Source organism: Budorcas taxicolor, chromosome 16 (genome assembly GCF_023091745.1).
Source record: "Budorcas taxicolor isolate Tak-1 chromosome 16, Takin1.1, whole genome shotgun sequence".
NCBI classification, from domain to species: Eukaryota; Metazoa; Chordata; class Mammalia; order Artiodactyla; family Bovidae; genus Budorcas; species Budorcas taxicolor.
In genome coordinates this window covers 51765005-51781938 of record NC_068925.1, presented here as the reverse complement: position 1 = coordinate 51781938, position 16934 = coordinate 51765005, and the positions used below count along the sequence as shown (strand labels likewise).

At 52.4% G+C, this 16934-nt stretch overlaps 1 protein-coding gene across 3 annotated transcripts in view; it reads right to left on the bottom strand.

Moving 5' to 3' along the window:
* Nucleotides 1-4381: 4381 nt before the first annotated feature.
* GNB1 (G protein subunit beta 1) overlaps nucleotides 4382-16934 on the bottom strand; it is a 75652-nt gene continuing 63099 nt past the window's right edge. For 2 of the 3 annotated variants that reach the window (XM_052653617.1, XM_052653619.1), the window contains 6 exons: nucleotides 15899-16061; nucleotides 9535-9601; nucleotides 7991-8192; nucleotides 7066-7282; nucleotides 6279-6394; nucleotides 4382-6031 (listed from right to left, as the gene is read on the bottom strand). In XM_052653617.1, coding sequence (XP_052509577.1) covers nucleotides 6288-6394; nucleotides 7066-7282; nucleotides 7991-8192; nucleotides 9535-9601; nucleotides 15899-16061 — 756 coding nt within the window. In that variant the 3' untranslated portion in view covers nucleotides 4382-6031; nucleotides 6279-6287. Of the gene's footprint in view, nucleotides 6035-6278; nucleotides 6395-7065; nucleotides 7283-7990; nucleotides 8193-9534; nucleotides 9602-15898; nucleotides 16062-16934 lie in introns of all 3 variants that reach the window. The other variant, XM_052653620.1, reaches the window with a different exon arrangement.

Here is a 16934-nt window from a genome sequence, read left to right as displayed (position 1 = left end):
GCTAGGTATCTACTCACCTCGCTGTGTCCTAAGCAGGTTCGCCAACCCGGGCCCCGCCCCTCCCGCATCCCTCCCGGTGGGCTGACTGCGGCCCAGCTAGTGGTGACACTGCCTGCCGCGGACTCCTTAACCACTGCTTAGAAGGAAAGTACTTTGGAATAGAACTGCGCCCCTTGGCTGCCAGCACAGGACACAGGTGGAGGCAGCGGCCTGGTCCTGCCGTCGTGGGCCTGGCCCACACCAAGCAGCCCGGCGGCTCCTTGCACACCCGCTGGACCTGAGGGACTCTAGGCAAGGTCTCAAGCGGGGCCCCTCAAGGGTGACCTGCCAACATTGTGCTTCCTCATTGAAGGACCTAGAGAGGAGGGAGGAAGGGCCCAAGAGGGAACTGCTCTCCCACAACCCCAAGTCCAGGCATGGTAGGTTACCCAAGTCTTGCTGAATTGACAGATTATGCACCACCAGGGCAGTGAGTCAAGTGTCCCAGTTGGTGTGCTGGGCTCCTGGATGCGATGATGCAGGGCCTCTGTAAATGAGCCTGGGTGAGCCACCTTTTTCCTCTCCCCCTAGGCCTCCTGGACAGAGCATCTGGTCCAGGCCGTGTGCAGACAACGAGGTCCTTTGCAGCAGCCTGGCCTTTAAATTTATGTATCTGCATACCTGCTGCTGACATCTTCTCTGCCTGGGAACTCCTGGCCCTGTATTCAGAGACCTCGAACACACCTGGGCATAGCAAAGGACACCTCTTACGTGACCACAGGACCATGGGATCATCAAGGGTGAACGGCAAGCAGGGCAAAGATGGCGGGAATTTGGGGGGATTTCTCAAGCTCCAAACTTCCCCATATCTGGTTATTTTGAAAACCCAACCACTTCCTCAAAGTGACCTCCCCCCAGCCACACCCACAGAAAAGCAAAGCCTTTTGAGTTGCATTTTTTGGATGATATTAGCACAGAGAAGGCAATGGCGACCCACTCCGGTACTCTTGCCTGGAAAATCCCATGGGTGGAGGAACCTGATAGGCTGCAGTCCATGGGGTCGCTAAGAGTCAGACACGACTGAGCGACTTCACTTTCACTCTTTACTTTCATGCATTGGAGAAGGACATGGCAACCCACTCCAGTGTGCTTGCCTGGAGAATCCCAGGGACAGAGGAGCCTGGTGGGCTGCTGTCTATGGGGTCGCACAGAGTCGGGCACGATTGAAGTGACTTAGCAGCAGCAGCAGCAGCAGCAGCAGCACAATAATACGAATGCTTGGCTAGGGCCCCCAAGAACCTTCTAGAGCAGGCAGAGTGGGCAGAGAAGGCAGCTCTGGCCTGGTAACAAGCCAAGGTCACCCAGCAGGCACCCTTCCTGTGCAACCCTCTCTAAAGGGAACTTGTGTGGTGTGTTTGTGACCATGGAAGTCTGTCCACCCGGGACCTCAGGCAGACCTCGGGCAGGAGCGCTTCCGCATTTCAGAGATGAGAAGATGGGGCTGTGGCTTCCCTCAGCTGAACCTATTGTGCAATTTCTCCCAGCAGGCCCTGAGGCTTCTCCCGGGCCTCAGAGCCTCCAGCTTACACACTGCGGTCCAGGATAGTGCAGGGAGGGGCACTTTAGGCCTCTGGAAGTTTCCTGGAGGAGATCTTGCTTGGGCTGAGAGCAGGGCTGAGCTGGAATGAGCTGGGGCAGAGGGAAGGGTCAGCAGCAGGAATGCAGGTAGGTGTAGGGATGGGAGGTGGACGCCAGTCAGGCCCACGTGGGCTGGGCAGGTATGCCAGTGTGTGCCTCAGAGGGGCTGAGGGTTCAGGAAAGGCCATGGGTGTGAACTTTCCCAGTGCCACACTGCTAGACTCTAATGTTTCTTTTTTGTAAACATGGCTCCCCTACCATTTAAGCTTTAGATACCCCAAACCTGGACCCCTCCTCTTCTGAGGGTGGAAAGATGGGGGACAGCAAGGGTGGGGGATGGACATGGAGGAAGTGGGGCTGTAGAGGGAGCAGACAGGGCTGCCTGCCCAGAGCTGGACTCACTCAGGCAGGAAGCACCTTTGGATTTGGGTGCAGGGTCTGGAGACGGCACTTCTGTTTGGGGTCCTGCTCCAAGCTCTTGGGGATGTAGGCCTCAGCTGTGCCTGGCTGCGGGGGACAGGGTGGTGGGAGGCTGCCCCACACCTGAAAGGGGAAGTGGCTGAGACATGGAGTCTCCCTGTAGACGGGGGTGTCCCCCAGTGCTGGCTTCCAGCCAACAGGCCCTGGTTGCTGACCCCTCCTGTCCCACCCTTCCCAGTCCTCCCCAGGGACCAGTGTCCGGAACTGCCCACTTGGAACACAATACTGCAGGGAACCGAACCCTCAGGCGCAGGGGCATGCATGTGTTTGTGTGAGCATGCCCTGCCAAGAGCCCATAAGAGCCCCAGCAGAGGCAACCTGGGCCAAGGGAGCAGACATCACGGGCCTGCGGTGGGGGTGGGGGGTTCTCTGATACTGCAGCGCCCGCTCCAGCACCTCACACATGTGGGACTCACCAAGTTCTCACAAGGCCTCAGAGCAGGTGCTTTTGTTGTTGCAGTTTTCTCACAGGGAACCCCAGGCACAGAGAGGCCAAGTAACTGGCCCCAGGTCACAAGGATGTCAAAGAGCAGGATTTTCTGCCCCTTCCATTTGGCTGGACTCCAGGAATGGGGAATGGTGGAGATGTGGGTGAGTTGGAGCAAGAATGGTGGGGGCAGGGCAGCCTTTTCCTGCTCTCACACGTAATGAGGGACCCTGGGGGTGGGCACAGGGGCTCTGAGGACCTTCCTATTGTGTGGGTGCTGGTGCTGGGTGGGATGGACACCACGCGTGCACGTGAGAACAGAGATGGGGGCCCAAGTGATCCCAGGCTCCCTGCAAGGACTCAGTTTGTATCCAGCAACCATGGGTCCAGGGCAGAGTATGGACATCACAACTGATAAGAGGAATGCCCACCAGAGCTAGCGGCTACTTTGGACGCTAGGGACGGAGGCTGTGGGATGAGGCTGAAGGAAGGAGAAAAGCAGGCTCCCTGGAGGGGAGGTGGGACGGGAGGGATGTCATGTCCCAGGTGCATCCAGGCCCTGGGAGCCGCGTGCTTGCGCTGAGGGTCCTGGGCTTCCCAGCATCAAGTCCGAGGTTCACACCGGGCAGCACAGTGCCAGTGGTGTCACTTAACACCTCTGGCTGGCTGGCTGGCTGCCTGCCCTCAGCGTCCCCAACACCCATTTTCAGTGACCACTTTCCTGAGAAGGTGGACCAGCAACCTCAAGGCAGCAGAGGGCTCAGTCTCAGCATCCCCAGCCCCACCTCAAGAGGATCCCTGGGTGAGCTGGCCCTCGCAGAGGCTCCGGTGCCCACCTGCTCCCTCTGCAAGTGGCCAGCAGCAGGTGTGCCCTCTGCCAGGACAAAGGCTTCCTGACCCCAGGAGACCCTCCCTCCCTAACCTCAGGCTGCCAGCCCAGGGAGCACCTTAGATGCTCTCTGGCATTCTGTGAGGCGGTTGGCAGTTAAAACATTCAAGTAATAGATTTACTTCAGAGAGAAGTGGGGGCGGAGGTTGAAACCAGGCGAACCCACTGTTCAGGCTGTCAGTCACTGAGAAACTGCACCCATGGTCCTTGCAGAAGCAATCCCTGAGAAGGTGCCAGTCCCAGCCACCCCTCCCCAGGGACAAAGCTGTGGGGGGGCAGGCGGTGTGGACCTGATGCCTGTGTCTTCCTGATCCTCGGAAATGGGAGATTCAGGTGGGAATGCTTCCCACTGAGACAGTCTTCGCTTATTCACGAACCTGACCCAGGGAATACTGAGGCAGCCTTAACCTTATGGAACACCGAGGGCTGAAGGAAGAGTGTCCTGCAGCAGAAGCAGGACTCGATCCGGTGGTGGGGGTGGGGGGTGGAGTGAGGGGCTCTCCTCACTGAAGTGCACTGTTTCTCATGTGAGGGGGGCTGATGTTCATTCTTTCTTGTAAGACGCAGTTCTTTTCATTCAAAGATGAAAACAGTCTGATCTGAAGAGAAGTATTGTCTATTGAGTAAGGTCCTTAGTATCTTGGGGAGGGAAGTGGGGGGGCGTGGCTCAGGCTCAGAAGAGGAAAGGACAGATTGCTGCCCAGGGACGAAGGGCCAGGGCTGGCAGGACGCCCCTGGTCTGGAGGCCCATCTAAAGACCAGCCACACCTTTCATGGGTAAACTCCGGGAGTTGGTGATGGACAAGGAGGCCTGGCATGCTGCAGTTCACGGGGCTGCAGAGTTGGACACAACTGAGCAACTGAACTGTGATAGGCACAAGGGACATGGACAGAAGAGTGGGCAGCGGGGGAGGCAGCTGCCTCCAGACACCAGAACAGCCCAACACACGAGCAGTCACGCCAAGATCCCTCATGTCAAACTGCTTTATTACATCTTAAATAACAGTACAGTTGAATATAGGATCTATCTTGCATCCAGCTTCCTTGCAGTACATTGACTTTAAAATTAAATACAAAAGGTGAGGGACAGGGTGCAGAGAGCTCTACAGAGGTGCCGACGGGGGCGGGGGCTCATCCCACTCTCTGCGGGTCCAGGGCACAGGGCGCAAAGGATGGTGCAAACACAGGTGGAGAAGCCACTGCTGCCACTACGGGGGCGCTGGTGCGGGGAGGAGGCCCGCGTTGTCCCAGCACCGCTGCCCAACACTGGACGCGCATGGAACCAGGGTCATCTGCGTGTTAGAAAAGTGGTCTGCCTCGGCACAAAGGCTGGTTCCCGGGAGAGGCGGGCCGTGAGAAATCCACAAGGGAGGCCAGGGACTCCGTTCCCTGTACACCCCCCACCCCATCCAACAACAATTTTGGAACAGGACTTGTTTTTTAAAGAAAGAAAACAGTGACATCTCGCCAGGCGAGCGTGTAGGCCGTTAACTGCACGGCCTCCAATGCGATGCGTGTGCACAGAGGAGCGACGCGAGGTGGACAGAGCGCGACGTCACAACTTCAAAGAGGTTATTTCTTCAAAGAAAAAGAACATCTAAGGACTGAGTCCTATATGCACTGTGAGCATTTCTACAGCATGCGGTTCTAAGAGCAAACCCACCCCAAATGGCAAACAATCAGGTTTTTTAAAATTTAACTTAGAAACTTTGAGATCATTATTTTCAAAACATTGATTTGTACATTGTTTCATACACAAATAACTGACTGACTCTCCACGCACAGGACGGCACCGCTCTTGAGGACGGAGGCTCGTGGTGGCCGGGTGGGGCACAGGGTAGTGTTGCACTGCTGGGTCAGCCTCCCTCCAACTTCCCAAGGAGACTGGGTGAGACTAAAAACCAAGCTGAGGGGAGAGGGTGGGTCAGGGGAAGGGCGCCTGACGCGGCCACTGTTCGTCCGCGTGCTCAGTCCCTTGACTTCTCAGCATCATCCTTCTACACCATGCGCACGACGGTCATGTGACACGAGACGGAAGTAAAAAAAACCAGGGACTAAATTTACATCATTAACAATCTCAGAGAGGCTACACCAGACCCTCCTTCTCTGTTTAACTACGAGCAGAAAGAAATATATTTTAAGAAGGAAATATGAATCATGTCTGCAAAATCCTGTTACAAACACAATCTAGAATTCAGAGTCAATTACAAGATGAAGTCCTCAACTTGTTTTGCATGAACATCATCAAACAGGATTACTGATCAAGATTTCAAATAAACTAGTAAAAAGGTGTGTCTGTCTTACAATTACACTCAAGTTTACCTTCTTGTTAACATTTTTATTATAGTATTTCCTTTTAAATTCATTCAAAACAAACAAAAAAGGAAAACAAAGACAATGGTCCCGGAAGGAATGCACGATTCGTTTTAGTTACAGCACAGAGATTCTTCTCTCAGTGGGAATTGTGCTCTTGGTTTCAGCAATAAGTGAGGGGAAGGTCTTGCCCTTTTGAAGTTCTGAAGGGTGCAGGGCGTCCGCGTTAGTAGGGGTAGATGGGAAATGCTATCTGCAACGGTCCAAGGCTGGAATGGTCTTCCAGTCACTGTGGCGTCCACCTGCTGCTTTAAACAGAATCGAGAGACCATGAAGAGAAACGCAGCACCTGGCCCAGGTGCAGAGTGGCATGGCAGCTGCACCCGCTCAGGATGGGGGCACAGCAAGTACTCAGGCTAACTGCAGAGCTCACCTGCCTGCAAGCCCAGGGCAGCCACGTCCAAATGACCCCAGGAGCCCCAACCCACAGCTCCCTCCATGTTGTGAGAAACATGGAGCTGCAAGCAGGGAAGGGTGTGGGCTGCCTCTTACCTGTGAGGGTTAGTTCCAGATTTTGAGGAAGCTGTCCCAGGACCCCGTAGCCACGGCCATCCCGTCATCAGTTACCCCCAGGCAGCTCACGCGGTTGTCATGCCCGGCCAAGACCCCTGGGGGCAGAGGACAGTGTGGTCAGCCTGGGGTCCAGCCACTTGCTGAAGTGGAACCAGAAACCCCCACACCCAGTCCCTGCCAGGCCTCGGTGGTGAGGAAAGGATCCCAACACAAAGGGCACAGCACAGAGGGTGGGCCTTCAGGACAGGCACAGCGATCCCCCTCCCCCAGACAGGGCGCCCTGTGACACTCAGTGGTCAGTGCTTGGACAATCATCAGCCACGTCTTTCCAGAGGAATCTGAGGCTATATCTCAGAGCACCCCGTGCTGTCAGGACAGAGGCCGCAGACCTGAGGGCACTCAGGGAGCAGGAGAGGAAGAGGGGCCCCCAGAAGAAGAGGCCATAGGCCAACAGCCATGCTCCCTCTCCAGCACTGAGACAGCAAGTTCTCATCTGCACAACCTCCTTCAATACACTTGACAACTACATACTTCACCCCACCATCACACTTTGTGCTTCCAGGGGTCCCTGCTGAACCTGTGCCCCAGCTCTACAATGGGAGGGTGCTACGAGGATGCGGCTGGCCCAGTCCTGCCTGCGTGAGCCACATGACATCGCCAAGAGCTTCTGGTGCCAGGGCCTGGCTCCTGTCCCTTTGCCAGCCCACGTTGCAGCTGAGTGTGCTCCATCCCTCTGCAGACCCAGTGAGGCCCGGCAGCGTCCTACCTGCCCTGTCGGCCTTGAGGGCGTCCCAGACGTTGCAGTTGAAGTCGTCGTACCCTGCGAGAAGGAGGCGCCCACTCTTGGAGAAGGAGACAGAGGTGATCCCGCAGATGATGTTGTCATGGGAGTAGGTCATGAGCTCCTGGTCCGCACGGAGGTCAAACAGCCGGCAGGTGGCGTCGTCTGAGCCAGTGGCAAATGCGTTGCCGTTAGGGAAGAACTGGAAAGAGCAAGCAAGCCGAGACAGTTTGCAGACGGACAGAAACTGGAAACACAGACTGCCCGACGCAGGGTACTGTGGGCACAGGAGTTGGAGACCAGCTAGGACCAGGCTCTGGCCGGAACAGCAGACGCTGCGCAGGGACCAGGAGGGACCAGACGTGGGCAAAGAGTTGGCTTCCCATCACCATCATGGTCCCGAGGGAACAGCAAGAGTGTGGCTGCCGCCCATGGCTTGGTGCCCACAGGCGCTGGAGTCAGGCCACCTGACCACGTGGAGGATGGCTCTGCAAGCAGACACTTTCTCCCCCTCCCCACCTCCGGCTCCTCAGAGGGCCAGGCCCTCCTGTCAGGGCAACGTGGACAAGGGCAGGCTCCCTCCACTGCTGTGCCCCCAGAGCCCCACAGAGGCTCGCCTGACAGGGTCAGTTACGGGACTATTTGCCCCCAACAGGAGGAAGCCTCACGGTCAGTCATTGGTCGGTCACCCTGGGAGAGGGACACATGTGGGCCTCGCTGGGACAAAGCAAATCACAGTCAAGTCTCCCACAGGGAGTTTTTGTCTGTTCGACTGTATTTGCATAGAAAAGAGAGAACACCTAACCCTGGAAACATTTTCCAACTGGCTGACACAGCTGCAGCTCCTGAGGACTCCAACCTGCTGACGGCCAGCCAGGGGCCCTGACCCACACCTGTGACCTCAACTCACACAGATGGCATTGATGTCAGACTCGTGGCCGGTGAAGGTTTGCCGGCACATCCCTTCTCGCACGTCCCAGAGTTTGGCTGAAGCGTCACAAGCACCAGAGACAAACAGTCTGGTGTCTGGAGCGAGTGAAAGGCTCATGACGTCCCCGGTGTGTCCAGTGAATGTGGTCGTCTGCTGGCCAGTCTCGATGTCCCACAGGGCACTGGAACAGCGCAATGACAGGGGTTAGCCCCTTGCTTCGAAGACCAGATATGCAACAAACTCCCTCAAACCCCCAGGCCTGCAGCCAACATCCACGCTTCACGTAAGACAGATCCCCACCCTGTAGTGACTTTGCTCAAATGGGTTGTTACAGAGCCAAGCACACACACGACATGGATGAGTCCGCCTGGGGCTTCTCTGATTCTCACATCAGCTCATACATCAGCAGAAGAGGGAGCCGAGTGCCTGTCCAGCAGGACACTTGTGGGCTGAGCTGCACGCTTGAGCCCTGCAGGGTCTCATAAGGGGCAGCAGAGGGCCTCCAGTTGGTGCCCCTGCTGGACAGCTCCATGCCCACCAGAGCCCAGAGGCTGGGTCACTCCATGGGGTAGAGCCACGCTTGGGGCCCGTGGCCATCAACTCGAGAGGCTACTCTAGGCCAGAGGAAGGTGAGACATGGCAGTGTAGCAAGGACGCACGCGCTGTTTCTGTGCTTCCCCCACAGAAGCAAGGCCATCAGATGCTCCTCGTTCCCTGTCAGCCTCACAGAAAACCAGCTCAACCCAGCCCCCACATTCAAGCGTGGGGGACCCCTCTCTAGGGCCTGACGGACAAGCAGGAAAGAAGACAGACAACCCCCCCACACCCAGTCCAAAAAACATCCTTCCCAAGTGAAAAAAGCTTCCAAAAATACCTTCTAATACAAAAGTTCTTCCCAAATTGGCAGTCAAGATAGACTGCAGATCTTCGGTGAGCACACACACAAAGGACACCTTACCGAGCAGGGCTGGCCAGGGTGCCCCCACCCTCCCGTGTGGCCTGCTGGCTCTCAGCCATCACATCTTGCCTCAAAGAACCAGAAAAACCCACAGGGACAGTTTAAGCCTGAAATGACTCAATTTCTTGATGATTTTAAAGGATATGTTTTGGTGCCACAAGTGAACACTTCACAGAGTTTCACTGTCTTCCACCAATAAGGTGGTGGAAACTCCTGTGACACCTGCTACTTTGAAGCTGTGCTCAGACCCCACAGGGGGGCAGTGCTCACCTGAGGGGACTGAAGCACACCCCCCAAGGCTAGTAACTGTGGCCCAGGAAGGTGAACTGTGAGGAAGACAAGTGGGTGTTCAACGCAAAGCTCTAGTTTCAAAATCAGTTCTTAGTTGTTCGAAACTGAAATTTCACATCTACACAGAGCACCATGAACTGGCCCACCTCTCTGCACCTATGTCTGAAGCCCCAGGGCCGTGTCCAGTTATAGCGGCCTGGCTGAGGGCTTCCCTGTGGCTCAGCTGCACGGCGGGGAGAACAGTGTGAGACAGGTTCAGCACACTGGGACTCACCAGGTGGTGTCTCCAGAGCTGGTAACGATCTGATTGTCATCCAGAAAACGGCAGCAGGACAGGTAACCTGGAAAACAGACCCAACAATGGCCCCAGCTGTGAGCACCTGACTCTACATCTTGTAAATGGGAGTGACCAGTGGGAAGGCCCACGCAAAGTGAGGCAAATGCCATGTCCACTACCTCTGGCCCTGCCCTGTGTGCTGGAAAGAGGAACAAAGCCACACAGACTGCAGGCATTGCGGGCAAGAGCAGAGTCACACGACTGGACACCAGGAGGAAGGAGGCGCCCTGAGCACACGCGCGTCCTCCCGGCCCCTGACGTGGCAGGAGGCAGGATGGAGGGTCTGCAGGGACAAGAGACTGGGGTGCAGGGCTGGAGGCAGACTTGTTTCTGTGGGACAAGTGCGGGGTCAGTGTGGAAACTGCTGTGTGTCACTCATTTCCACACCCCAACCAGCATGAGGCGAGGCAGAGCCTTGCGCTAAGGCCAGGTCCCAGCCTGCATCCCCTTTTGAAATAAGGAAGGGCAAACACGAAGAAGATCCATTCTGTAGGGCCTACATTTGATTTCTCCTGAATAAGCCCTGTTCACCACCATCTCTGTTGTCTTAGTGTAAGTGACTCTGAGGACTACACGTACGGAGTGAGCACCCTACCCAGGAGGTCCAGGGACAGTGGCAGGGCAGCCCCTGACCCCAGCAGGCCGAGCTCCTACCAAGTCTTCCCAGGCCACACAGAGCTACGTGTGATGCTGTGTTTCTCAGTAAAACCAAAGACAAAATACACACCAAGAGAGGAAAAGCCCGCTGACAGCTGCTGATGTGGAAAGCATAAGGTTGTTGAGAAAACAAAGCCTTTACCTAACACATTACCTCACTGTCTCCCATAGAAGAAATAGAGACAACAATTTCAGAATATCAATTCTGTGCCTAGACAAGGACATGTGGTCAAGTGCTCCCTAGAGTCCATATCATGTCCACAGGACACCAGGGACCTCAGCCGCCCCCAGGGGCTCCTCCCAAGGTCTCCGAGCTCCTCTCCAAGAACAGCACTCACTTCCTGGCACACTGCTACCCTCATACAGGCCAGTCTCCCGGGATCCAGCCCTGGAGCCTCCAGCACTGCCCTGTCCGACTGGTGAGAACGGCCGCCTGGAAGGAGCACTGTGGAGACCGCAGCCCCAACAGCACCGCACACAGGGCCAGACCCAGGCACTCCTAGGTCAACGACAAAGAAGCAGGCCCTCGAAGATGACCTCTGTCCATCTCCTGCAGGTGGCGGTCACATGGGGCCCATGAGGTTCCTGCCCCAAGAACCAGCAGCTGAATGTTACGGCCATGGACTTCAAGCACCGGCAACAAGCTCTGGCCTCTTCAGGGCCCAGATGGTCAGCACACACCAGCTGGTGGATCCTTAGGAACCAGGCAGGCTGTGTGTGCCCTCACCAAATCCCCTTGCCTATGGAGGTGTGTGCGTGTAGATGCCCTCAGCAGAACCCCTTCCCACCCTGTGTGCGTGTGTGTGTGTGCGCATGCCCTTCCCTGTGGGCATATATGAGTTTATGTGCACCTGTGTGTGTGTGCCCTCACCAAATCCCTTCCTCATGGGTGTGTGTGTGTGCATGTTTGTACATTTGCGTGCACCCTAAGTAGAACCCCTTTCCCCAGAGTGTGGGTGTGTGCCTGTGAGTGTGCCTGTGTGCCCTCAGCAGGACCTCTTCCCTGCAGTTTGTGTGTGCCCGTGTGTCCCTGTGTGTGTCCTCAGCAGAAAGGTGGCTGGCCCAGGCACTGGTGCCTTTCCAGAGCCCCAGAGGGTCAGGCAAACAGACAAACATGGCACCAAGTGGGGGTGCGCCAGGGCCTCTCTGAGACCACGAGTGGCAGCAGGATGGCCTGGTGCAGGGACGAGCAGGCCACAGTCCAGAGGGAGGAGGCCTGGAATGAAGCAGGACAGGCCCCCTTTCCTCCTACAGCCCAGCCTGCTGGCTCCTGTCAAGGAAAAAGGAACCAACAGGCCGGGGGCCCTGGACAGCAAGGACAGCCCAGCCCACAAACATGAAGCGCTAGCCACCGCGGGAGGGCAGGCCATCACGGCCCCAGGAAGTTCTGGCTAAACTCCTGACCAGGTGATCTCAGGAAGACACCACGTCTGCACTGGGATGGGAGGTTTAGGAAAGGCGGTGGCACTTTCAGGGCATTACTGATTTCTCAAACACATGATCTAATAATGCCTTTTTGCCAAAACAGCACTCAAAAGGTTATTCTGTATGTAATGTAGTCACAACACCACCACTCTGTCTCAAGGCTGGAAGCTCAGTTCCTGAGTCGTTTCCAGAGGGCACCTTGCACTCCGCAGGACAGATAACTTAGAAGGAAGGTGAGACACCGGAGGACAGAGCGCCGTCTGACAGGTGCTCCCTCGGCCCCGCAAGTGCTCCCACAGCCTGGGAGGCCAACTCGAGAGAAGGAAGCTCGGCTTGCTCCAAGTGGGCCCCGTATCTTATGGAAACAGCAACGTGAAACTGATCTCAGGAGCCTCCTTCCTGAGGCTGCACAAGCTTGATGCCTGCCCCGACTCTGCAGACACCACCAAGCATGAGGGCCTGCTGAGAAGAGCACCCAGATGGGTTTTATTGCAAATGAGTTCTAAGATCCTTCAAGAAAATGTCCCAACCCCGGCTTAATGCTCAGGCCTGATGCCTGAATGAGGGGTACCAATGCCCTCAGATGAAGTTAGGAAGGACAGAGATGAGACAGACCACACGTGCCCCGATCTACTGAGTCCACTGACCTTTCGCACCCTCGCCTGACTAAAGGGAGGCTACGTGAAGCTCATCGAACGTTAACCTTTATTGATCTGAAGCATCATATCTGAAATGTCACAAATAGCCTTAAGATGTCGAATGTTTAAAACACACCACTCAGCTCTCAAGAAGTAAGAGTTCACACTGCATGAAGGAAACACAATTTCTAATGCATTCTAATATTAGTTTTATTTTTTCTCTCAGCAAACAAAGTGCTAAAAAATTTAAAAGATTTAATTAAAAATGAAGTCCATACACTGAACTGGATAATAAGAGATTGATAAACAGTAAGAATGTTTTTTAAGTGCTATGAGTTCACTGACGCTGTAAGCAAACTGGCTTATGAAGGGTGCTCACTGGACAGAAGGATGGGGCAGGCAGGCAGGCTAGGCTGGGTTCCACCCCCAGGAGTAACCTTCCCCCAACAACTATGAGTGCTGGACAAATATAAAAGCAAACTCCTACAAACACTGGAAGCAGCAGCAGACAAACTGAAGGGGAGCCTGCACCTGGAGGCACTGGGGGACCTTGTTTTTCAGGTGCTGTGCCTGCAGGCAGGTCCCCTCCTGTGACAGCCACAACCACGCAGCCACACCTCAGACAGCACATCTGTGGCCCAACTTTCTTGAGCAGCCAGTAAAGGGTTCTGGGCAACCACAGCCAGAAAGTGAAAGAAGAAAACCTAGAAAGGAGAAAGCCATACAAGGCCCTAAAAAATCACGCACTGACTCCCCCACATCTGTCCAAACCACACACAGGCAAGACAGCTGAGCCCACACAGCATGGCTGCTCCCCACAGGACCACACGGCAAGATTCCAGGAGAGTAGTCTGCACAATACAACAGCCACAAAAGCCCAGCATGCAAGTCAAATCACTAGATGCACCAAGAAGCAGGAAAACTGTCACCTACATTCGAGAGGAAGGAGCCACCAAGATCAACCTCAAGGGACTGACCACTAGAACTGGCAGATAAGAATTTTAAAGGCAGCTCTTGGAACCGCTCACAAGGATCCTAACTATGCTCATTATAAATTTAAAAAGACGGGCAATCTCAGCAGAGAAACGAGAACTAATTTTTTAAAAAGCAAACAAATTCTAGAACTGAAAAAGTAAACATCTGACTTAAATGGCTTGCTGGGTGGTCTTAACAACACTATGGTGGTGACAGCAGTCACATGCACTAGAGGACGGCTCTGGAGAAGTGGGAGGTGGGATCTAAGGGATGACGTGAATGCACACAAGGAGAGAGCACCAAGGACAGAAAGCGGACCTCTAAAATTTCCCCAATTTAGTGAAAGACAGAACTTTACAAAGTCAAGGTGCTGAAGCACAATAAACAAAATCACTTCAAGGCAAGTCAGTCAAGCTGCTGAAAAATAAAGAAAAATCTTTAAAATGCTAAAAGAAAATAATACCAACCCCAAATTTAAAAAAAAAATTAAAAAAATAAATAAAAAAATAAAAAAAAAAATAAATTAAATATATCAGTAAAAATATTCTTCAGGAATGAAGGATAGTCAGTATTTCCAGGTGAGAACAGACAGTATTCCTTGTGGAGATCCAAACTGACTGTAAGAAGCGCTAAAGCAAGCCCCTCAGGCTGAAGGGCACCCAGGAGAAAGCGCATGTCTACAGGAAGGAATGAGCAACAGAAATGGTACAGACTTGAGTAAATGTAAGAGACTATTCAATTTTCTTCAAATGGCTAAGCATGTTTAAAGGAAAAAGTGTAACAATATACTGGGGGCTTATAACACACAAAGATGCAAAACCCAGAAAAAGAAAAGTTTGTAAAGGGTAAGGAAGGGCAGGCAGGAAATGGACATTTATGTCTACAAGACTCTTGTCTTTCACATAAATGGACACAAGAAACCTGGCCGCACCTTAAGAATTGTGAATGTACGCTATAATCCCTGCATAACCCCTAAAATATAATTCAAAGAGGTAACCAAAAAGCCAACAGATAAAACTATAAAATAGAATTCTAAACAATCAGGTAACCCAAAAGAGGTGGGGAAGGAGAGGTCATCATAAATCCCAGTGCATCCGTAATGCAGGGAGCAGACACGAAGCTCACAGTACTAGAGAGGCAGAGACATGTAGAGTAGACAACGGACTGTGTTTATAAATCCAGTTATGCAGACAGAAGAAATACACCATGCAAACAGTCAGCCTAAGAAGGGTGGAATGGTTGCAAGAACATCAGATAAAGCCCACTTTCCAGCAGAGGTTCTGAGAGAGGAAGAGGGTCAGTTCTCAGGCAGAAATGACAGTCAGGAACATAACTGCTTCCACTGACGGAAGTCAGAATTCAAGAAGCAGAAATTCCCAGAATGAAGGGAGAAAGAGAGACATCCACCCCACCTCAGCAACTTACAAAACTAAAGACACAGAAAATGTGAATAGTGTCAAAGTCCTGCTCTGACAAACACACTGAGAACTGCCCCACAGCCTGGCCTCCTGAGCACATGCAGCATGTCCTTGTCAGACCACCTGGTCCTCGGGAAGTGAGCCTCCACAAATGTGAAAAACTCAACCAATACAGAACATTGTTTCTGAACATAACTGCATGTAATCAGAAACCACAGGTTACCAAAATGGTGTTAAAAATATTTCCCACTGAATGACAGCATAGCTAAAGCCACACTTGGAGGGGAGTTTACAGCTTCAAAGGCTCAATTTGAAAAAGAAGGAAGGCCTAAGGTTCCACCTTAATAAGAAGCTAGAGTTAAGAAGGAAGCAACCCCAAAACCAACAAAAGGCAGCAAATGACACAGGACAGAAATCAGTGCAATACAGGCAGTGTATCTTTAAAAGCTTAAGGATATACAATTAACTGGCCAGAATCAATTTAACAGACTGCCTGAATGATGTCAAAAGGACGCCAGTAACTATGATAACTCTGGTTGCATGTGAAGTACATGAGCAGAGAGTGTAGTTTTGAATGATAATACAGCAAGAGAAGTAAAATACTGGGGTGAGACCTGTTCCAGAAATGTTATGTCTTTTGTAGTAAATAGTAACTGTCACAGGTAAACTGAACTTGGCAAAACCACCCGCTATCTAACAGTTCCAGCAGGCTCCGTTCAGGAGACCTGGGCCTACAGGACTGTTCTGCCCTATGCAGCATGAGTGCTGGTCAGTCATCAGTCAGGGGGCGTGTGTGCGTGCACAAGTGGACCCAGGTATGTGTAACATGCGTGTTTAGATTAGGAAACCCTTGGGGGAAAGTGCTCAAGATGGAAGATGGTTCAGAAGCAGAGAAGAGAATGAACTATGGCATGCTGATACGGAAAGAAGTGGGCCACCAGCTGCTACACAGTGACCCAAGTACCCAGGATCCTTGAAAACCAGACACTATAGTGACTTAAACCCAAAGGCTTCCTACTGATAAAAGTGTATCAAGGCCTGTCTTTGATTTCACTTTCAGAGTATCTCTGGCCATTACTGTAGCCAATCTCATAAAACAACGACTGAGAAGAGGCAAGTGTCCACGGCACACAACTAATGCCTGGCCACAGCACACATGACTGTGACTTTATTGATGAGAATGTGTACCTGTGTGTCCAGCCAGCTCACGACTCACACGTACATTCCCTTCACGAGTTTTCAGATTGTAAATGGAGCAGATGTTATCCAGGCCTCCACAGGCCACGTAGTTCCCAGAAGGGGCATAAGCGCATGTCATGACCCACGAGGAGCGCAGAGGGATGGCATGGACCTGAAGGGCAGAACACACATGATGTGAGCACGCAGGTCAGACACATCGCCTATCAACACTGTGATCCTGCTTCTTGTCTTCATCTGTCACTGCCCCAGAGGTGACACAGCAAGACATTGGCCAAAATTAGTTTGAAAATAATTTTTATCGGTGGCCAAATGAAGGAAAAATTGAATTAGAAATTCAGTGCTGCACAACAATTTAATGTAGAGTTTTTAATTGCTGCACTGCTTGGCTTTTAGGATTAGTTTCCTGACCAGGGATCAAACTCTGGCTTTTGGCAGTGAAAATGTGGAGTCATAACCACTGGCCCATCAGAGAATCCCAAATGCAGGTTTATTAGTCAGGCAGGCACTTCAAGAATACCAGCAAAGCCTCCAAATTGAAATTACATATTAAGAAGAAAACATTTCATTGGCCTATCAAAATGACTATAAAATTAATTCACAAACTCAAGTATTTTTAGTGAAGTAATCAAACTAGACATTACTATAATTAATCCTACCGTGCCCCTGCCTGTGTCTGCGATTTAAGTACCACAATCTTTTTATACACATTTGGTATTCTCTAGCAAAATACAACTGAATTTTGTCTGCTATACACATTTAGACCAATGACAATATTTTTTTTTATTCAGTAAAGATTGAACAACCTTGGATTAAATTTTTTAAATAATTTATACTTTAAAATGTAGTATCTTTCAGATTATTTCCTGTGAAAACTAGTCACTAATGGAAAACTATACTTTTGCTTTTTTAAATACAACGAGATTTCCCATGAGCTAAAATTGGATTCCTGGCTCCTAGAAACATGGAACAGGCCCTCCCTCCACCTGCTTGTAAGGAAGACCAACCATGGCCTAAGAGTGCAGCC